Here is a 24,196-nt window from a genome sequence, read left to right on the forward strand (position 1 = left end):
GCCTTTGGCTGTGCCTATCCCCATTCCTGCACTGAACTCAGCTCTGCTCCAATAGAGATCATAGCCAGGAACTCCAAACTGGTGTAAGAGTGCAGGAGAAGGTATAAGGCCTGGTCTACACTACGTGTTTAAACCGAATTTAGCAGCGTTAAACTGATTTAACCCTGCACCCGTCCACACAACGAGGCCCTTTATATCGATATAAAGGGCTCTTTAAACCAGTTTCTGTACTCCTCCCCGATGAGAGGAGTAGCGCTGAAATCGGTATTGCCATGTCGGATTAGGGTTAGTGTGGCCGCAAATCGACGGTATTGGCCTCCGGGCGGTATCCCACAGTGCACCACTGTGACCGCTCTGGAAAGCAATCTGAACTTGTATGCACTGGCCAAGTAGACAGGAAAAGCCCCGCGAACTTTTGAATTTCATTTCCTGTTTGGCCAGCGTGGAGAGCTCACCAGCACAGGTGATCACGTAGAGCTCATCAGCACAGGTAACAATGCAGTCTCCTGAGAATCGAAAAAGAGCTCCAGCATGGGAGGTACTGGATCTGATCGCTATATGGAGACAGGATTCTGTGCTAACAGAACTCCGTTCCAAAAGAGGAAATGAAAAAACATTTGAAAAAATTTCCAAGGCCATGATGGAGAAAGGCCACACCAGGGACTCAGTGCAGTGCCATGTGAAAGTTAAGGATCTCAGACAAGCTTATGAGAAAACCAAAGAAGCAAATGGAAGGTCCGGGTCAGGGCCGAAAACATGCCGCTTCTACGCTGAGCTGCATGCAATTCTAGGGGGGTCCTCCACCACTACCCCACCCCTGTCCGTGGATTCCGAGGTGGGGTTGGTAATCTCAGCCATGCCTGAGGATTCTGAGGACGGGGAAGATGATGAGGAGGAAGAGGAGGACGAGCTTGCAGAGAGCACACAGCACTCCGTTCTCCCTAACAGCCAGGAGCTTTTTCTCACCCAGATGGAATTACCCTCCCAGTCCTCCCAAGCCGGTAGCCCAGACAATGAAGCCATGGAAGCGACCTCTGGTGAGTGTACCTTTGTAAATATAAAACATGGTTTAAAAGCAAGCGTTTTTTAATGATTAATTTGCCCTGAGAACTTGGGATGCAGTGATTGGAAAGGTCTGTTAACATGTCTAGGGTGGAGCGGAAATCCTCCAGGGACATCTCCATGAAGCTCTCCTGAAGGTACTCCAAAAGCCTTTGCAGAAGGTTTCTGGGCAAGGCAGCCTTATTCCGTCCACCATAGTAGGACACTTGACCACGCCATGCATGTAGCAAGTAATCTGGTATCATTACATGACAAGGCCTAGCTGCATATGGTCCCGGTGATTGCTGGCATTCAAGCAACATTTGTTCTTTATCTTGCTGTGTTATCCTCAGGAGAGTGATATCATTCATGGTAGCCTGGCTGAAATTCAGGAATTTAATTAAGGGGACAGAGATGGCCATTCCTACTGGGCTGTTTGCCTGTTGCTTAAAAGAAATTCTTCCTTGCAGGTAGCCCAGCAGGGGGAGGGGAGAGGGAGGGGGAGGGGGAGGTAATGGCGCTGAGCTTTTTCGCGTTTGGCTAGCAGTGATCTTCCATGATACCAGCCACGCAGTGGGGGGAGGGGTAAAGCGATCATCCCAGAGAATTGGACGGGGGGTTGGTTTCTGCTGCTGCATGTTAACAGGAAAGAAGCGGCACTGAACGAGATTTGCTTGGTATTTGGGAAAGGAGGGCACTGTGTATATGAAGGCTGCAGAAGCCAAAAGACAATGGCTTACCATGGACGCATGCAAGCTGAATTCTGCTGCCCGGACCTGCGTCTGTGAGATCTCTAACACCAGAGCCGCAGGCACTCAATATTAAGATGCAAAATGCGACCTTGTAGTGAAATCACATGTGCTATGTAAGGTGAATAGTGTTGTTCACTGTGAAAGAGTATAAGCATTGTTCCGTAAAATGTATCTTTTAAAATACTTCTCTCCCTTTTTTCCCTCCCTCATGCAGCTGCAAATTTTTCAAGCCTCCCTACTCCATCCCGAAGGCTATCTCAGATAAGGCAGAGGAAAAAAAAGACGTGAGACGAAATGTTCTCGGAAATCAAGGAAGTGACCTGCAATGAAAGAGCTCATCTGAATGAGTGGAAGGACGTGGTGTCAAATTACAGGAAAGATGCGAGTGAACGTGAGGATAGGAGGGACAAACGTGAGGAGAGGAGAGACGCTCGAGATGAGAGGTGGCAGCAGGAAGATCAGAGGTGTAGGCAGGAAGATCAGCGGTGGCGGGATGCAACGCTGGGGCTGCTGTGTGATCAAACTGACATCCTCCAACGTCTGGTGGAGCTTCAGGAACAGCAGCAGGGTCACAGAGTGCCGCTGCAGCCCCTGTGTAACCACCCTCACCCTTCACCATGTTCCATATCTTCCTCACCCAGATGTGTAAGAACGCGTGGGGGAAGGCTTCGTGCTCCCGCCCACTCCACCCCCGTGTACAGCCCAACCAAAAGGCTGTCATTACTTTGAAATTTTTTTAGTGGCCTTTTCCTTCCCTCCTATTCTCCTCCCAAACCACACCAGGGCTACCTTGTCAGTTCTCTCCCTCTTTTTATAATGACTTAATAAAGAATACATGATTTTTAAACGATAGTGACTTTATTTCCTTAAGCAAGCTGTAATCGAAGGGGGAGGGTGGGTTGCTTACAGGGAATGAGTCCATCAAGGGGTGGGGGGTTCATCAAGGGGAAACAAACACAGCAGTCACACCATACCCTGGCCCATGATGAAACTCGTTTTCAAAGCTTCTCTGATGCGCACCGCTTCCTGGTGTGCTCTTCTAATGGCCCTGGTGTCTGGCTGTGTGTAATCAGCGGCCAGGTGATTTGCCTCAGCCTCCCACCCTGCCATAAAGGTCTTCCCCTTACTCTCACAGAGATTGTGGAGCACACAGCAAGCAGCAGTAACAATGGGGACATTGGTTTGGCTGAGGTCTGAGCGAGTCAGTAATGTACGCCAGCACGCCTTTAAACAGCCAAATGCACGTTTTACCACCTTTCTGCACTTGCTCAGCCTGTAGTTGAACAGCTCCTGACTACTGTCCAGGCTGCCTGTGTATGGCTTCATGAGCCATGGCATCAAGGGGTAGGCTGGGTCCCCCAGGATAACTACAGGCATTTCAACATCCCCAACTGTTATTTTCTGGTCTGGGAAGTAATTCCCTTGCTGCAGCCATTTAAACAGAGTAGTGTTCCTGAAGACGTGAGCGTCATGAATCCTTCCTGGCCATCACACGTGGATGTTGGTGAAACGTCCCTTGTGATCCACCAGTGCTTGCAGCACCATTGATAAGTACCCCTTGCGTTTATGTACTGGGTGCCCTGGTGCTCCGGTGCCAAGATAGGGATATGGGTTCCATCTATCGCCCCCCCTACAGTTAGGGAATCCCATTGCAGCAAAGCCATCCACTCTGACCTGCACGTTTCCCAGAGTCACAACCTCTCGTAGCAGCAGCTTAATGATTGCTTTGGCTACTTGCATCACAGCAGCCCCCACAGTAGATTTTCCCACTCCAATTTGATTCCCGACTGACCGGTAGCTGTCTGGTGTTGCAAGCTTCCAGAGGGCTATTGCCACTCGCTTCTCAACTGTGAGGGCTGCTCTCATCTTGGTATTCTGGCGTTTCAGGGCAGGGGAAAGCAAGTCACAAAGTTCCATGAAAGTGCCCTTACACATGCGAAAGTTTCGCAGCCATTGCGAATCGTCCCAAACCTGCAAAACTATGCAGTCCCACCAGTCTGTGCTTGTTTCCCGGGCCCAAAATCGGAGTTCAGTGGCTAGAACCTGCCCCATTACCAGCAGGATCTCCAAAGTGCAGAGGCCCATGGTTTGAGATAATTCTGTGTCCATGTCCTCATCACTCTCGTCGCCGTGCTGCCGTAGCCGCCGCCTCCTCACCTGGCTTTGTAGGTCCTGGTTCAGCATAGACTGCACGAGAATGCACGAGGTGTTCACAACGTCCACGATTGCGGTCCTTATCTGAGCAGGGTCCATGCTTGCTGTGCTATGGCGTTTGCACAGTTCAGCCAGGAAAAAAGGCGCGAAATGGTTGTCTGTTGCTTTCACGGAGGGAGAGGTGAGGCTGTACCCAGAACCACCCGCGACAATGTTTTTTGCCCCATCAGGCACTGGGATCTCAACCCAGAATTCCAAGGGGCGGGGGAGACTGCAGGAACTATGGCATAGCTATGGGATAGCTACCCACAGTGCAACGCTCCGGAAATCGACACTAGCCTCGGTACATGGACGCACACCGCCGAATCAATGTGTTTAGTGTGGCCGCGTGCACTCGACTTTATACAATCTGTTTTACAAAACCGGTAGTGTAGTGTAGACATACCCTAAGTTACACCACATTAGACTCTCTCAAGACCTATGTAGACTCACATCTCAGTTGGTCCAGAATCACTAATGTCTTCCAGTGTGGACCAGGCTCCATAGATTAACCATATCTTTTTTTCAGGCGATGTTATGAATCTAAAATGACTACTGTATCTTTGCCAATGGCTTACTGTTTTGGCGTCATTCATACCACTTGCTGTAGTGTCAAATTACAGGCCAAACAAAACAGTTGTCAAAATCCTACAAACACTGAAATAAATCTATAAGGCTTCAAAGAACCAGATGCATTGTGACAGCCTCTAAGCTCATCTTTCAAGGACCCCCAGTTTTTCCCAACAGTCCACGAAGGGACTATTCTCTACATGCTTGTTGAAGAGGCTGTTTTAGTCAAAAGCTGGTTTACAACAAACTGTGCCTGTATGGATTTCCTGCTGTCAGGGCCGGTGCAAGGAAGTTCCACACCCTAGGCGAAACTTCCACCTTGTGCCCTCCACCCCCAGCCCTGTGGCAGCTCCCTGCCCCCTCTCCCCCCGCCCCCCCCCCCGTGGCAGCTCCCTCCCCTAGGGAGCCGTGCGGTACCTCCCCACCCCAGCTCACCTCTGCTCCGTGTCCTCCCCGAGCATGCTGCCCCCGCTCTAATTCTCCTCCCAGGCTTGTGGCGCCAAACAGCTGATTGGCGCTGCAAGCCTGGGAAGCGGGAGAAGTGGAGCAGCAACCGTTCGTTCAAGGAGGAACCACTGTAAAAAAAAAATGGGGGGAACCGCTTTTTGGCGCCCTCAAATCTTGGTGCCCTAGGCAATCCGCCTAGTTTGCCTTAATGGTAGCACTGGCCCTGCCTGCTGTACAGCAGCTCTGTATCTTTTATAACTTCAGTACTGAGTTTGAACTTTTGCAGTGGTTCAGTTCCAAATTGAATCATTTATAAGATCATCAGAACAGGGTCTGTCTTTTTGTTATGTTTGTACAGTGCCTAGCACAATTGGGTTCTGGTCTACTGCTGGGGTCCCTAAGCAGTAGCACAGTATAAATAAATTGTCATCATCGTCATCAAACTTTAAACTATCAAGATAATTTTGTCTGGTATGAAAGACAGATAATGAGATAGCATCTACCTCTTCTAGTTGACATCTATACCACTACTTTGAATAAGAACTGACAATATCAGAAAGAAAAGGAGGAAGAATAATTGCTTCTTCAATTTGTTTCCTCGCTGCCTGCAATTTAATCTAATTTTTACGTTTTTCTGTCTGCAATCCTTCTTGAACTTCATTCCCTATTTCAATAGGAATATAGCCACTGAGCCTGATTCTTAATTCACATCAGTTCTACAGCTGTTAACCCCTCCACTTACATAGTGGAGTTACTCCTATTTTACACTGCTGAATGCGACATCTGGATAACTATATTTATGCACTTTATCCAAGACAAAGGCAATAGGATTTAATGTATTTCAATTTAATTCAATAATTTGTCCTTTAAACATTCTTTATACTTCATGATTTTCTGTACACATTGTTATATTGATAGGCCAGTTTTTAATAAGCTGTCCAGAATGGCTAGTCACTGAATTTTACTGTACATCCTGAGAGAGAATATGATTCTACTTACTTGTCTCTAGTAAGTTGATCGATAAGATGGATAAGGTAATATCTTTGGTTGGTCAACTTCTGTTGGTGTGAGACACAAAGTTTCAAGCTTACACAGAGCTTGAGTTTGTCCCTGTCATAAATAGATAGTTAAGGGTTAATGTCTCTTTTACCTGTAAAGGGTTAAGAAACTCAGTAAACCTGGCTGACACCTGACCAAAGGACCAATAGGGGGACAAGATACTTTCAAATCTTGGTGGAGGGAAGCCTTTGTTTGTGTTCTTTGTTTTGGGGGTTGTTCGCTCTTGGGACTAAGAGGGACCAGACGTCAATCCAGGCTCTCATGTTTCAAAATTGTAAGTAACAGCCAGGCAAGGTGGATTAGTTTTATTTTTGTTTTCTCAACTTGTAAATGTCCCTTTTTTGCTGAGAGGATTTTACCTCTGTTTGCTGTAACTTTGAACCTAAGGCTAGATGGGGTTCCTCTGGGCTACGTGAATCTGATTACCCTGTAAAGTATTTTCCATCCTGATTTTACAAAGATGATTTTTTTATTTTTCTTTCTTTAATTAAAAGCTTTCTTTTTAAGAACCTGATTGGTTTTTCCTTGTTTTAAGATCCAAAGGGATTGGATCTGGACTCACCAGGGATTGGTGGGGGGAAAGGAGGGGGGATGGTTAATTTCTCCTTGTTTTAAGATCCAAGAGGTTTGGATCTACGTTCACCAGAGAATTGGTGAAATCCCTCAAGGCAACCCAGGGAGGGGAAAGTTTTGGGGGGACAGAGAGTGCTCCAGACACTGGAATTCTGGATGGTGGCAGTGTACCAGATCTAAGCTAATAATTAAGCTTAGAAGTGTCCATGTAGGTCCCCACATCTGTACCCTAAAGTTCAGAGTGGGGAAGGAACCTTGACAGTCCCTTTCACCAACAGAAGTTCCTCCAATCAAAGATATTACCACACCCACCTTGCCTCTCTGATATCCTGGCACTGACACAGCTACAGTTAATTGAGTGGTTATAATTATTCCTTGTGAAGGTATTATCCAATAAATTTTGCCCTTTTCCTACTGTGCATTTTTCAGAACTGATCTTTATGAAAATCTATCTATCTATCTATCTATCTATCTATCTATCTATCTATCTATCTATCTATCTATCTATCTATCTATCATAAATCAAAATCAGTTTATTTATATTTGTATTTGCTAAATAGTCTGGAAAAAATCAAGCGTATGAGTCATTAGTGAAATGTTTGCTTTTACTAATTGGTATTCTTTAGTTCTAGCGTGTGCTTAGTCACCGAAGTCACACGGTATTGTCCCTAGTCCCTGATTGGATGACTAAATGTATAGGAATACTGAACAAAACATGGTCAAACTGAAAAGCCATCTTGAAAATGAATGAATGTATGTTTATGAACACTGTTTCTTCAATATTCTACCAGCTGTACTCAGAAGCAAAGCTGATGAAAGGCAGGCTATTATCAAATTAATCTGCAATTTCAAGTAAGGATGAGATTGAGTATTTTGGTTGTTTTTTTTTAACTGATTTTGTTTTTAGTAGTTCCTTTATGTCTCTCAGACTTTTCATTATAAAGAAATATTTGGAATGAAAGCGGAAAGGGCCAGTTCCTGAGGTCCAGTTATAACTTGGTCATTGGCTTCAAAGATTTCAGACCTGAAGGCTTGATTGTATGTGTTGTTTAGTGTTTGCATTTTAAATAGTTGTGCAAGGAACTGTTTTTTGTGCACAAGTAGGAGAAGAATGGTGTACTTGCCATGGATCGGAATCATTTAGGGAAAATGTTTAGGTAGAACAGGTGACTAAAACCCCGTTTTCACTAATTTGTCATATTTTCCTGGATGTATTTTATTTAGGGCTGTCAATTAATCGCAGTTAACTCATGATTAAATAAAAAAAAAGTAATCAAGATTACAAAAATTAATTGTGATTAATTGCAGTTTTGATCGCACTGTTAAATAATAGAATACCTATTGAAATGTATTAAATATTTTTGGAAGTTTTTCTACATTTTCAAATATACTGATTTAAATTACAACACAGAATGCAAAGTGTCCAGTGCTCACTTTATATTATTGTTTATATTACAAATATTTGCACTGTAAAAATGATAAACGAAATTCACCTCATACAAGTACTGTAATGCAATCTCTTTATCGTGAAAGTGCAATTTACAAATGTAGATTTTTTTTTTACATAGCTGCACTCAAAAACAAAACAATGTAAAACTTTAGAGCCTACAAGTCCACTCAATCCTACTTCTTATTCAGCCAATCACTAAGACAAACAAGTTTGTTTACATTTAGAAGAGATAATGCTGTCCACTTCTTATTTACAATGTCACCTGAAAGTAAGAACAGGTATTTGCATGGCACTTTTGTAGCCGGTATTGCAAGGTATTTATGTGCCAGATATACTAAACATTCATATTCCCCTTCATGCTTCAGCCATCATTCCAGAGGACATGCTTCCGTGCTGATGACACTGGTTAAAAAAAAATGCGTTAATTACATTTTGAGTAAACTCCTTGGGGGAGAATTGTATGTCTCCTACTCTGTTTTACTCACATTCTGCCATATATTTCGTGTTACAGCAATCTCAGATGATGACCCAGCACATGTTCGTTTTAAGAACTCTTTCACACAGATTTGACAAAACGCAAAGAAGGTAGCAATGTAAGATTTCTAAAGATAGCTACCACACTCATCCCAAGGTTTAAGAATCTAAATGCCTTCCAAAATCTGAGAGGGATGAGGTGTGGAGCATGCTTTCAGAAGTTTTAAAAGAGCAACACTCTGTTACGGAAACTACAGAACCCAAGCCACCAAAAAAGAAAATCAACCTTCTGCTGGTGGCATCAGACTCAGGTGATGAAAGTGAACATGCATCGGTCTGCACTGCTTTGGATCGTTATTGAGCAGAACCCGTCAATAGCATGGACGCATACCCTCTGGAACGGTGGTTGAAGATGAAGGGACATATGAATCTTTAGCACATCTGGCATGTAATTATCTTACAACGCTGGCTACAACAGTGCCATACAAACACCTGTTCTCACTTTTAGGTGACCTTGTAAACAAGAAGCAGACAGCATTATCTCCTGCAATTGTAATCAAACTTGTTTGTCTGAGTGCTTGGCTGACCAAGAAGTAGGACTGAGTGGACTTGTAGGCTCTAAAATTTGACATGGTTTTATTTTTGAATGTGGGGGGGGGGGGGTTTGTACATAATTCTACATTTGTAAGGTCAACTTTCATGATAAAGAGATTTCATTACAGTACTTGTATGAAGTGAATTGAAAAATACTATTTCTTTTGTTTTTTACAGCAGAAATTTTGTAATAAAAATAAAAATAAAGTGAACACTGTACACTTTGTATTCTGTGTTGTAATTGAAATCAATATATTTGAAAATGTAGAAAACATCCACAAATATTTAAATAAATGGTATTAAATTATTGTTTAACAATTCGATTAATCACAATTAATTTTTTTAATCGATTGACAGCCCTCATTTTATTAAACCTGGTAATGTAGAAATAATAAATATATACAGTCAGTTCTTTTAATAGTTTTAGCATTGTCTCACCTTATCCTAGAAATGTCCCCTCCTGTCTCCCAGATCCAAATTTCCTAATTCAAAACCAAACCCCACCATATTTCAAAAGAGAGAGAATCTCATTTAGCTAGCCTTTCTGGACAGATTGCTGCTAATGTTGCACATCTGACCAATCAATAATTTGAGATCTTCCGCACTAGGTATGAGACAGCGTGTAAATAAAAGGCCTTTAAATATCAGTGAGCATCTACCACGCCAACACCACAACAATGAAGCAGCAATTGGAGCCACATCCTAATATTGTGTTTAAATATTAGTGTACACCTTAAATGACGCAACAACACTCCAGAACACAATGGGGTTATTTGGATTCAGAACGTTGGATCGGGCCTATCTCTACTTTTAAATATATTTTTAAATAAATGGAATAAAAAGAAGCCTTCTTCACACGGAATAATAGAGCACCTTATGGTTCATAATTTTCATATTAAGGGCAACATTTTCTTTAGATATGCAGTGGCAGAGCTTGACTGAGAGATCCACGCTTGAAGGGAGCACAAGATCTTAGAACTGAAATCTGTCATGTGGATCAGAGAACAGATTTTTTCCATGAATACAGATGTCAAGGAAATCTCATAGGTTTATTAACATACATAAACATAGTTTAGGAAACATGATTATAACAATTACCAAATGTTCAATATTGTCTACAAAATAATTGATTAAATGTATGTAAGAAGAAATTGAAATTTTTTCTAGTTGTAGCTGAGGCTTTGATTGAAGGCAACTTGAATTGTTTCTAATCAATAAAACTGCCACCTCTTTTAGATGAGGCTAACTGAATGCATGAATACCACTGTGCATAGCTGACGAAGACAGAACACTTTTGTGAAAAGAACTCTGTAAATTCTTTCCCACAGAAGTCAACGAAAGGGTCGGTTGTCCTGGGCTATGTATTCCGTCACCTAAACCTCGTGGAGATAGATTACTTTGGACTGCGTTATTGTGACAGAAGTCATCAGACGGTGAGTAAAAGACACAGCAGATTGGATTTCCCAGTTGTAAATTTTACCTTGTTGGTGACTTTTCTCAATGGTGCGCTTGGCTGTCATACCTTCAATATCTCATGAAAGAATAAGATTTCCAGTAGCAGTTTCTTTAATTTGCCTGTTGAGAGGACCTATTTTTGTGTTTCTGTAGAAAGGGCCTTTTTCTGTTCTCACTGAAGTTAGCGGAATTTTAGCTATTGACTTAAATGGGAACAGAAATGTGACAACAGAAAATAAGATTAAAAAAGGTGTTGCAAATGATCAGTAGTAAAATGCTGTATATAAAAAGTACTATTTGAATTCTTCCTGTTAAACTAAACAAACAAGTTCTTAGCCCATGATATTTCCCTGAATTGGAATTCTGTTTGGAAGAGAACCTGTTGTGACTAATTCCTGGGTTGGCTAGAGTTGGGGGGAACGTTGTGGGGTGGGGACAATAGTAGCAGTGTTTGCAGGCATGGCACAAGTTGTTTAATTCAGGGCCACTTCCAAGATCACTATTTTAGAGTGATGTTACTTATTTGGAGGAGGCTTTTGGCTGCCAGGATATATTGAATTGTAGCTGCTTATAGCCTGAGAAGAAGGGTGTATGATAATGACCTCTGGACTCCACATGAACTGGCTCTTTTTTGAGGTGGATGGGGGTGATCTTTTTGATAGGTGCTCTACATACACAGAGTAGAGACAGCCCTTCCCCCAAAGAGCTTACAATCTGAATAGGTCAAGAGAAAGTCTTTGTATTATCTTCATTTTACAAAGAGATTAAGGCCTGGCCTACATTTAAAAGTTTTGCCAGAATAACTGCATTGATGAGGAGTGTGAAAAAATCATACCCCTAAATGACATAGTCATGCCAGCCAAAGCCCTGGTGTAGATGCAGTTATACTGGCAAAAAAAAAAAGAAAGTAATTTTGACAGTATAGTTTATTTCATTTGGGGAACTGGTATAAATTATACCAACAACAGTAACTTTTTGCCAGTATGAACGGCATTGCTGGTAGAAGGGAGTTATTCTAGTATAGATGAGGCATAAGTGGCTTGTCCTAAATGACAGAGTCTGTAACAGGGCCAGGAGTTGAACCCAAGTGTCATGAGTCCTAGCTGAGCACCTTAATAAGAAGACCAGCCTTTCTCTCTAGTTAATGACTAGCTAGTTAATTTAGAATTTTAAAAATGCAGGTAACCTCAGCTGTTTCAGTGACAGGGGAAATCTCTGTTAAATGAATAATTGCAGAACCCCATCAGCTCTCCTCAAAACAATCAGGGCAGATTTTTCTCTCTCACACTAGTGTAAATGAGGAGTTACTCCAGTGAGCTCATTACGGTTACACCTGTATAAAACCTGTGTAGGTGAGAAGGAAAATCAGCTCTCATGTTTTTGCCAGTTTGTGATTCATAGTGAAATGCTGTTCAGTGAATGGCCAATATAAAGGAAAAACTCCATGAAGTAAATGAGACCTTGCATAAAACAGTAAATGAAATAATTCTAATTTTTCACAGAGCTGTTAAAGGTATAACACTAGGGACAGGCATGGGAGTGTTGGGGGTGATTAGTTCTGCACTGCCATGCAAGAGACCTACATTTGAGTCTTCTAGTGTCTCATTTTTAGTGCCCCAGATGTCAAATGGATCTATTTGCTAATTTATTTGAAAACTCTACTTAATGGGAAACACTCCAAAATAAATATCTGATAGAAAAATATGTGCCTCTTCTTAACACATTATTATAGAAAGGAATATTCTGATGGGGTTTTAGAGTATTCTTTAATTAACAGTTTAATGAGCAAAACAGTTCAGATGAAATAAGATCACACACACACACACACACACACACACACACACACCACACACACACACACACACACACACACACACACACACACACACTTTAAAACATGCAACAAAATCATTTTTTCTTAAAACTTGAAACATATCTTTTTACTGAGTTTTGAAAAGGTATGTTTAACGATTTCCTCCCATTATTTTTTATTTTTACATATATAAAAATAAACAAACAAACAAAAACACCCCCCACCACCAACTCTGTTAAAATAATATTATTTAATTTGCAAAGTCAAGCACTTGAAAATTAGAAAATGCCACCATTATGGTTACCCATGCAACCTTTAAACTGCCACCTTGTGTATCCATCCTATGAACTGAGTAAGACAGACATCCAGTGGAAAAAGTAGCTTGCTGTCATGTAATTGAAGACAGTATCATAATGCAAACACACAAGAGAGCTGAACTAAGGATGCGCAGACAACTGTAAATCTGGCATTCCCTAAATTTCAAGTGCTTGATTCTTTCCAGCAATGAAGGATCATAAGTCATCAGGAGGGGACCACTGGAGCAGCATGATGATGAAAGCCATTCTTGGAGCATTTATGGGGAACCACCAGGTTTTAGAAGCTTTAGGGGCTAGCAGCTCAAACCCGATGAGTCATGGTACACTGAATTAACCACAACTGAGGGCAAGTCTACACTACAGTGCTACATCGGCACAGCTGCACTACGTCTGGTGAAGACGCGCTATGCCGATGGGAGAGCACTCTTCTGTCAGCATAATTACTCCACTTCCATGAGAGGCGGAAACCATGTCGGCAACAGAGCATCTCCCACCAACGTAGCACCGGTGTGGACAGTGCTTAAATTGAGGTAACTTGCATTGCTCTGAGGGATGTATTTTTCACACTGCTGAGTGACATAAGTTATATCAACTTAAGCAATAGTGTAGACCAGGCTTGAAAAAGAAGGCTATGCTGGTTAAAGAACTAGCTTGTCTTAGAAGAAGGTGAAAGCAGCTTTAAAAAACAGCAACTCAATATGACACAAATGGAGAAATGGGAAGTTGATAGCAGTGAATATAAAATAGAAGCTACGAATGGTAGAAAATTGACAAGGAAAGCAAAAGGACACTAGGTGAACTCTATATCCAGAAGAGTTACAGATAATATGTATTTTTATATCTACCAGGAACAAAAGGCACACTGTCAGTGGTATTGGTCCATTGCCAAATGAAAATGGTAGAAGCATCAATAATAATGCAGAAAAGGCAGAATTGATCAGTAAATATTGCTGTTTTGTACTTGGGGAAAAAGGCAGATGTCTTATTTATAGCATATGTTGATGATGAAATGCTCTCCATTGCAACAATAACTAAGGAAGATGTTAAACAGTAGCTGTTTAAGTTAGACATTTTTAAAATCAGCAGGTCCAGATAACTTGCATTCAAGAGCTTAAAAAGAGCAAGGATCTTTCTGGACCTTTAATGTTAATGTTTAATAAGTCTTGTAACACTGGGGAAGTTACTAGGATTGTCAATTATCCAGGAGTTTCCAAGAATTAAACATTAATCTTTAATTAAAGATATGTCATGTGATGAAACCTCCAGGAATACGTCCAACCAAAACTGGCAACCCTAGAAGTTCCAGAGGGCTGGAAGTTGCTAATGTTTGCTAATACATAATAAGGGTAAAGTGGATGATCCAGGTAATAGTAGACTTGTTAGCCTGACATCAATTCTGGGCAAAGTAAGGCTGATATGGGTCTTGATTAATAAAAATATTAAAGGAGAATAATATAATTAATGCCAATCAGCACTGGTTTATGGATAATAGATCTTGTCAAACTACTTAATATCCTGTTGGATTGATAGAAATAATAGTGTCTAATAGACTTCTGTAAGACATTTAACATGGTACCACATGACATTTTGATTAAGAAACTAAAATGATACACGATTAGAAGGGCACACATTAAATGGCTTAAAAATTGGCTAACTGATAGGTCTCAAAATGTATTTGTAAATGGAGAATCTTCAGCAAGCAGATGTGTTTCTAGTGTCGCCCTGCAGGAATTGGCTCTTGGCCCTGTGCCATTTAATATTTTTATCAAGGGCCTGGAAGATGATATAAAATCATTACTGATAAAGTTTGCAGATGACACAAAAATTAGGAGAATGGTAAAATGTATTAGAGAAGTGTTCTCTTCATTAGAATGGTCTGAAATGCTTGATAAACTGGGTGCAAGCTAATAATGTGAATTGCATACAGCCAAATATAAAGTCATACATTTAGGAACAAAGAATGTAGGCCATATTTACTGAATGGGGGACTCTTATCCTGGGAAGCAGTGACTCTGAAAAGTATTTTTGAGGGGCATATCATGGTGGATTATCTGAGGAATATGAGCTCCTGGAATCATACGGTGACCAGAAGGGCTAATGCAATCCTTGGATGTTTATATTGGGGAATATTGAGTCGGAGAAGGGAGGTTTTACTACCTCTGTATTTGGCACTGGTGCCACTGCTCCTGGAATGCTGTAGCGAGTTCTGGTGTCCACACTTCAAATGTGAAACTCCAAGAGCTCAATCTATGTAGTTTATTAAAGAGAAAGTTAAAAAATGATTTGATCACAGTCTATAAATAACTACATGGAGAACAGAAATTCAGTAATAAAGGGCTCTTCAATTCAGCAAACTAAGGTATAACTTGAGCCAATTGCTGAAAGTTGAAGCTAGACAAATTTAGACTAGAACTAAGTGCAGTTTTTATCAATGAGTGTAATTAACCATTGGAACAATTTATAAAGGATTCTGCTGGAGTCTCCATCACTGGACATTTTAAAATAAGATTGGATTATGTTTCTAAAAGATATGCTCTGGTTCAATCACAGCTATGGGACATGAAGCAGGATTTTATTCAGGAAAGCCTGAGGCTTGTGTTATGCAGCAAGTTAGACGAGATGATTGCAGTGGTCCCTTTTGGCTTTAAAAGCTCTGAATCTCTGAATTAGAACAAAAATTTGTGTGCTATAGCATTGCAGTGACCCCATGTGAGACAAAGATTACAATTTCATAGTAATCTGAGCTGCATGACTAGAGCACCAGATGCCTTGTGGACTGGCAGGGGACAAGTCTACCGATTCCAGTCACTTCATTGATTGACACCACAACAAATGAAAAAATTTCAACCTAGTTAATGTTTTGTTTCAAACAGGTTCTGAACGTTTGACCAAGATTTGACCCTACACAGAAACCTGGCATTAAACTTTGCATGTGTTTAACCTGGAATAGCTTAAATATACATAATGGAGCCACATTTTAAAATCCAAGTTAAGAATCAGTAGCATATGCTTCAACCCTTCAGTGGTTCAGAAGAAGGTATCGGGGTTTGTTTTTTTGAAGCTGAGAATATTAGCAGTCCTGTATTTAGGCTTGATCTGCACTTAAAAGTTAGGTTGACATAGCTATGTGGGCCTGGGGCATGAAAAATCCACACCCTTGAATGACGCAGCTATGTCAAAGGACGAATGCTTCCGTCAACCTACCTGAGGTGATGTTTCCACAGGTCTTTGCCAGCATAGGTACAGCACAGTAGCTATGCCAATATAGTTCCAGTTGTGTAGAATGACCTTAGACTTGATGGCCAGTAGGACCTTTGTAACCAACTATGAATGGGTTTTGGTGTTTGGTGACTGAAGCCTAAATGATTTGACAATTTGACATATTGTTTATAACTATATATGGATTCAGATGAAATCTGGATCTGAATACACCCAGACGTTATGGCTGTTCATAATTGAAAGCCCAGATCAGAATTTAAATTTTATGCTAATTATCTCTGTACCCAATACCCAGCAGCATTCAGTGGGAGTCTGTCCATTTTATTTAGTTGCTTTATCTTTTTTGAAAATCTGGCCCATTGTGGTGCAAATTCCTCCATCATTTACACCCAAGTGACCCCCGCATTTTTGTTTTTTAATTTTACTGTTCCTGAGTCCAATCCTGAAAATTCTTACTCATCATAGTATTACCACTGGTGTTAGTGAGGAGACTTGGATGAGTAACCGTACTTAGGTCACGATCAGGCCCTCTCTGTGCCTCTTATTTAACTCTGACCCTATTCTCAGATCCTTACATTGATGCTCTAACTCCATGAAAGCAAAACATCTTGCAGGATGTATAGTTGTTGTGGATGTGTGTGAGAGGGAGACTGAGGGGCTGACTGGGTTTGGGTCACTGGCTGCCCTGCTCCCAACAGACCAGATGGAGCCTGTCCTGGCCAATTCCAGAAAGAGGGAGGGCACAGACAGGTGTGCGGCTACCACAGGAAAATAGGGCCCATCTTAGGGGGCCAAGCTCTTCCACCACAGGGAGCCACTGTGTGACACAGCCACTATGCTGCTGGTGCTGAACCCGCACCCAGGGAAGAGTCAGAGACAGTGGAGTAGAGATGTGAAGTTGGGATGTCTGGGATGGGAAGGGGGTGTCGGGGTGGGTGCTCTGCCTGGGGAGCAGGGCAGAGGGGGGAAGTGGCAGTGGATTCTCTGCCTGAGAAGCAGGGTGAGTCAGGGGCAACGGGGTGAGGTCAGGGTATCAGGAATAGGAAAGGGAGTCAGGGTGGGTGCTCTGCATGGGGAGCGAGGGGAGCTACTGGGCGAGGGGCAGTTGACTCCAGGCTGGGAAGGGAGGTCCGAGCAGTTTGTGTCTCACTCGCCAGGGGTAGCTGCTCCTGGCTCTGACTTGATCACCCTGCTTCCTATCTGCTCCCAGCCTGATCTCAGGTGCCACGGTAGCTGTTCCAGCCTCTCCAGATCCTGCTCTCACCTCTACCCCCAGAAGCTGCAGAGCCCGAATCTCCAGTACGGCCATCACAGCACCTGCCCCAGAGGTAGAAGAAGTTGTGACTGGCACTGCTGGTGATATGCACAGTATATGGAAGATTGCTGCAAGGCCGCATGTGTACGCGGTTTATAGAAATTGTTAGTGAGAAGTAAAGGGCCAAAACATGTTTCTCCGTTCAGTGCCTTTGAATAAGGTAGAGGTGAGGTAGCCATAAAGTATTAAGGGGTCACATCCCCCGATGCATCCTTGTAATTCCAGCACTGCCAGTGACCCATTCCCCTCTGGGATCACTACCTGGCGCAGGAACTCCTCTAACTCTTGGGGTGGGAGAATAGAACAAATGAGCCAGGCCTGGGCAAGTCTCTTGTGCCTCTCTTGACTCATCACAAGGACTCAGCAGCCCATCACGCCCTCGAGGATAACAGCCTTTGCATGCTACTAATGAACATGGTTTTACAACACAAGTGATAGCAATCTATTCTGCAATGGTGAAGGTTCCTGTTGTTGGCCCATAGCAAGGGAGCTGTTATACCAAATGTAACCAAATTTATTTATGCCCTTTTCCTTAAAAATAAAACAAACAAAAAACAATGCCACACCATCTAGGAGCTCCAATAGGATGTTTGAACAAATTTATCAAGTCATTTGTTTGTTTTTCTTCCCTCTCACTGTAAACTTAAGAAGGTTTCTATTTTTGGAGGGTTACTGAGGTATAGCCACTGCAAGATTTATTTTGTTTAACAAGTTTTATCATAGTGCCAGATGTGTTATCCGTATTCTCCTGAAGCTATCAGTTTTAACTGAATAGGGTTGATATGAGCTTGTTTACATAGTTCTGTAATCTGCACCAGTTGGAGTGTAAATTTGAATGCACACCAGTGTTTTGTGCAATAACTGGCCTATGTGGATGTTGCAGGCGTGCACTAGTGTTTGTTACTGTAATCCTATTTCAAACAGTACTACATGAACATGCACGTGGGCCACTAAGTGCAACACGCTGGTGTTTATTAGAGTTTCCATCCCAGCTGGTGTGGACTAAAGCACCAGGTGGGACAAGCCCTGTGAGCAATAGGAGTCAAGCTCAGGACTGCCAGCTTTAGCTGAGATTCCTAGTTAGCATCTGTAATAAAGTACAGCTGATTGAATGGATGTAGTGGCTGTTGTAAATCTGAGTGTAAGGCAGTATTCAACAGCTACTGCTGAATGTGAAAGTGACCGTGTCATTCCTCTACTATGACACCTTCCTCGGAGAAGATGTGTAGGAACACACTTGTCAAGACAATATTTTTGTCTACTCTGGGTTATAGTTTTTCATTTGCAGATTGCAGACTGCAGTACTTCAGATTTTTATAGTAATACGTATAACCACCGCCAACAAATTACTCAGGCTTCTGTGTTTTACCAATATAGAAGAAAAAGTCAATTTCCTTTGGATTGGGCCCTAAATTCATTGTGCCCAATAGTTAACATAATTGTTTGTAATTCACGCATACTGTATTTGGGGAAAAACAGTAATATATAAATGTATAAATTTAAGTTAACCATTAATAGCTTGCCATGGTAAATGACTAATTTCCATATCTATTCTCACAGTACTGGCTGGATCCTGCAAAGACCCTTGCAGAACATAAGGAATTGATAAACAGTATGTATTTCACTTGAACCTCATAAACAGTTACTTGAAAATGAAGAGACAGAGGACACCATACGTGCAGAGTAGTGAGTCTTGATTTCTGAGGCATGACAGATTCATAGTTTCCTGAGTTGTAATAAGTATTACAGTTAATAGCCGTGTCAAAATTACATACATTGATTGAATGTAATTTCTTTCTCTTACTTAAGGATGTTTCTGTGATTAATCTTTGCTTAGAATAAAAGAAACACTGGTATATGGTATAGTTTCTCTGTCTTGCTAAGTGACCTGAATGATATTTTCCTTCTACAAGTGGAAAAAATATTGCCTCTTAGGTCCATATTCAAAAATTTGCCTAGTTTTTTTTATGAATTACATATTGGTGTCATTCTTTAGATATCAAAGACAAATATCTCATACTTTAAAATATTACTTAATAAGATTAATAATATTACTTTAATAGAAAATTGGAAACATTTTGTAAAAATATTAATAATGAATATAGTAAAATCCCAAATAATACAGCCAGTTTTTTAAAAGCATCTCCCAGTGACTTATGGATGCTAGCTGCTTTTGGAAATCTGGCATTTTATGTGCAGGATTTCAGATTACAATGATATTTGTATTTTAAAACAAAATATTTGACGAGCAACAATTTTGTGTATCGACCACGGTCTGCATTCAGGATTTGCTTGCAACAGATAATATCATCATAACTACCTAGCACAGAATTCCCTGCAGAGTTTTAAATTGTCATCTGCGAGACAGGAAAGTCTTATAGCTGCTCTAGGGAAAATACAGATATCTGAACTCTGGGCTTGGCAGGAGAAGCTGCTTTTCAATTTGTTTTGTACAAAAATGAAATACAATTATATTTCATGGGCCCTGTGAGGTCAGTAGGACTATACATGGTAGTAAACTCAATTACTGGTGGCAGGTATTTGCTGTATTGAGCACGACTCTGCAGGTTGTTACTACCATGTGTATCTTTAATATCACACATAGTCCTACTGAAGTCACTTGGATCAATGGGACATTGGCTGAAGTTGGTGGAAGTGTGTGCATGGGAATAAATATGATCATAACAGGAATTGTAGGATTGAGTTAGTGGATTTTATTGGAGAGCTAAAACTTTTAAAAAAATTACAAAATTCCAAAACATTTACTAGGTATATAAGGCATAATTATACTTTCAGTTGTTAATTATTATGGGGAATGTTCACATTGGACACGGTGTTGTACTCACAAACAAATATAAGAAACAATCACCAAAAAAACCAAAAACATCCTGTTCCAATAAAGTTTTTCTACTCTGTAAAGGGAAAAGAGTCCATTAGGAACTTCACTCTGATATGAAGTGATGGTGATATGGGGAGTGAGTGACAGTGGGCTATGTAAGCCCCTTGGATAAATAGGCAGCTTAGTAGCTCATCTATTATGAAAGATTTTATTTTATAAATCTGCACTATAAAAGTTAATTGTTCTCTCTTTCCCTTAGCTGGGCCACCATATACTCTATATTTTGGTGTTAAATTCTATGCAGAAGATCCATGCAAACTTAAGGAAGAAATAACCAGGTATAGTACTGCATATAGTTTAAATATTGGTGATATGCATATGATGTGCTGATCTGAAATCATAATTAATAAAATTAAGATTGTAATCACATATATGCAGGTGCACACAGCTGCTCTGTTTTGTTTGTTTTTGCTTACACACCTGTGTCTGTAAGAAAACTAAGCCAAAGCTTGCATTGTTCAGTAAAAACCTGTTTGGAAGATCAGATTGAACCTGTGCTATATGATACATGGACAGGTGTCAGGGTTTCGTATGGATTGTTGGGAATTTTTCTTTTTTAAGCATGTATTGTCACATTTGGATTTATACATGTCCTGTGATGGATATGCTTCTAGAGAGAGGTTTTAGATTACCTCCCCTCAGTTTGTGTATCCAAATACGGCTGTGGGGAATACCTGCTTTCCTTTTAATTGGCCATGGTTTACATTCCAGAACTATTTTTAAATAAGTGTTTCTTCCGGTCTCTTGAAAAATATGCAAAAGATGTGGAAAAGCAAAATAATGTTTATGATTCGTTTAAATAATAGTTCGCCCCCAACAATATAGAAGTACACTTGCATAAGCGCACGTGCACGCGCGCGCACACACGCGCGCGCACACACACACAAGCGTATCTCTTGAGTTTTATGTATAAAAGATCTCTGGCAGTTCATTTCAGATTCACAAAGAAATTTGATATTCAGGTGACATATTTAGGCAGATGTAACATGCTGACTGGCAGTAATAAATACGTGGAAATGTTCCTCGCTTGCTGTCCACATTTATGCTCAAGTGAAACATGACATGCCAAACTTTATTACAATAGACACGTAAATTTTCATTTCCTAACCCAAGGTGGTTTAATGGTGATAAAATAAGCAAAAATATTTTTCCTGTACTACTATAAGAATTTTTTTTACCATATTGGCGTTAGTTTTTCCTCATAGTGACAAAACCTCCCAGTTTGACAAGATTTATATTGAACTAGGAAAACGAATACTACTATGTATCAGAGGGATAGCCGTGTTAGTCTGGATCTGTAAAAGCAGCAAAGAATCCTGTGGCACCTTATAGACTAACAGACATTTTGGAGCATAAGCTTTCGTGGGTGAATACCCACTTTGTCAGATGCATCTGACGAAGTGGGTATTCACCCACAAAAGCTCATGCTCCGAATACTACTATAACTCTGTACAGTGAAAAAGCACGCATTAGTCTTAGCGTAATGCCCCATCTGCCCCGAAAGTTTGATATAGTTTTCCTGTACTTTTCCAGAACCACTTTCAACCCTGCTCACAGGGGAAAAAAGATGGCCCTGGGAAGAGAACTCCGACAACAGAACCTGCTGTGATTACTACTCTGGAGGCAGGTTGGATTCATATCTGTGAAATGACAGTTAAGAGCTAAATTTAAAAAAAAATGCATTAATTTTGCTTATAACAAGATCAGTTAATGATTTGCACTGCTTATTAGGTGCATAAATCTATGCCAAAAGCATTTTGGCACACACAGTGCATTTTTAGTGAGTCTCTGTGTGTGTGTGTGCCATATATTTGCTCACACAAAACTTGGGCTTTTTAAAACTAGATGGGGAGGGGGCATAGGAAAATACTAAGCTTATAATTGCAGTCTTCAATAAAACATATCTAAGCATCTGCATGATCAAATGCCATCAAACTATTTAAGCCTTTATCTCTTTGGGCTCTTACCATAAACCCTGTAGGAAATAGACACATTTTCAGAAAGAATACTTATGCTAGAATCACTGCCTTCTACATAGAATGGATTAAAGCAATTTTCTTTTATTATTGTGATAATTTTAGGTATGTGATTCCAATGTTTTGCCACTGTTATCTGTATTTATTTGTGGAATATAGGTCACTGACTTTTCTTTTTTTATGTAAAGTTATATGGAGCCTACTGTTATCTGATGTTAATACTTCTGTCACATTATAATTTCTATTTTTGAATAGTAAAAACGTATCAAATTTATAATCTCTTTACACCAGAAATTGATGTATTCTGTAGACAAAAATAAATGCTGACTGGTTATCAATATCTCCTGGGTATGTTTGCTCAAGCAATGTTTAGACACCATTATCGATGCAATTTGGCAGAGTGTATGGCAAGCACTCAAGGTACAAGTTTGGACTAGAGGCCTGATCCTAAAAGGAGCTAAGTATCGCCATCATTCACTGACTTCAATAGGAGTTAGAAGCATCATCACCTCACAGGAGGCAGAACTGATGCTTCTGACTGCAAAATGTGGAGTTTTGGTTTTATTTTGTTTTTTTTAAAAGCTATTTCTTCCTCAAATCCACAGTGAAAATACACACATAAGGACAGTTAAGTAAGGCCCCCAGTTTTGCATTTTGTGCTCAAATCAGCATTTTTGTGCCTGAAATGGTGGTTTAGATGTATATATACTGATTTGACAGCTTTTGATTTGAATGTTTATGTCCATTTTGTATTAGTTTATTATCTAAATAATTATTCCAAATGTATTATTTTCCCATTCACATTAGCTTTACATCTTAGCAAAAGAATTGGTATTTATTTCCCACCTACTTTAGAGTATTTAGTTCTAAGTTCCCTTTCATGTAGAATTTGATTTCTAATTTTAAATAACTTTTCTCTGATAATTTGTCCCATATATTGTCAGATCTATTCCCACAGTCTATCACCTTTGCACATACTGTCCCTGCATTAAATGGTATCATATGCTTCTGGCAATAACATGCAGTGTTAAATTGTATGTATTTTGTACTGTATATAGAGCCAAGTAGTTAACATTTTAAAGTGACAGATGGAGGCAAATCAATGGAGCCAACATGTACCTAAAAATGGGGTGTAATTAGAATTTTTTTAAAAGCAGGTTAAGATGTTTTTGTCTTACTTTAGATTATGCAAACTGTGAGGATAGATATGTATGAAGAAAATGTGAGATGGTTAAAATGACACTTTTCAGAACTCAGCGGAAACCCTGAATCCCTGCACTTCTGTAATTACTAGGGAAATACCAAAGAACTGGTGGAAAATATCCATATCCAGGCGAGCTGTAGACAATGGCTGTGCAGCAGGCTACACATAGTAAGGCCATACTCAGTCTTGTACAACTGCTGGAAATACTGAAGTGAACTTCATTTCTAATCTGTCAGCCAAGAGAGATGGTGCGAGTTCCACAACACCCTTAAATTTCTTCTCTGTCATCATAATTCATTCAAAGAAGAGTCTGCCTGCTAATTAGAATTTTAAGAAATAATAACGAGCGTGCACACTGTGTTTCCTGATACCATTGTAGTGTGCCTTCTCGCTACATAAGGCATTTGGTCCTGGGAAGAAGAGGGGCGTAGATAACTGTGCATTTTTCCTCTCCAATAAGAAATAGGGTGCAGATGGCACACTTGTATATCCTGGAATGCCCATGGTGTCTGTGGGGACCATTAGCAAAAGAAGCTTATTTGGGCTGGAAGGATCCCAGATTAAATAGCACTGAAAGGTCCTTGAACACTGACAATTTTTATTTGATCTTAATAAAGTAATGCAGAGATTATTTGCCACATAATCTGCAGTCTGGATTGCCCCAAAACAAAAATATTTCAATAATTTACTGTGAACACATAGAAAGTACCAAGTATTTACAAGAGTAATGATGATAATGCAATAATAAATACAAAATAAACTTAATAATAATAATATATAATGCAGTTATTTCGCTCTGTAAAATAAATGAGTGCCTGAGTAAGGGAAGTTCAGTATGTAAGTAT

At 40.5% G+C, this 24,196-nt stretch overlaps 1 protein-coding gene across 4 annotated transcripts in view; it reads left to right on the forward strand.

Moving 5' to 3' along the window:
• EPB41L4A (erythrocyte membrane protein band 4.1 like 4A) overlaps positions 1–24,196 on the forward strand; it is a 215,149-nt gene that overhangs the window by 84,639 nt on the left and 106,314 nt on the right. For all 4 annotated transcript variants that reach the window (XM_030566656.1, XM_030566658.1, XM_030566657.1 and 1 more), the window contains 3 exons: positions 10,482–10,586; positions 18,833–18,884; positions 20,371–20,449. In XM_030566656.1, coding sequence (XP_030422516.1) covers positions 10,482–10,586; positions 18,833–18,884; positions 20,371–20,449 — 236 coding nt within the window. The remainder of the gene's footprint in view (positions 1–10,481; positions 10,587–18,832; positions 18,885–20,370; positions 20,450–24,196) is intronic.

Source organism: Gopherus evgoodei, chromosome 6, assembly GCF_007399415.2.
Source record: "Gopherus evgoodei ecotype Sinaloan lineage chromosome 6, rGopEvg1_v1.p, whole genome shotgun sequence".
NCBI lineage: Eukaryota > Metazoa > Chordata > Testudines > Testudinidae > Gopherus > Gopherus evgoodei.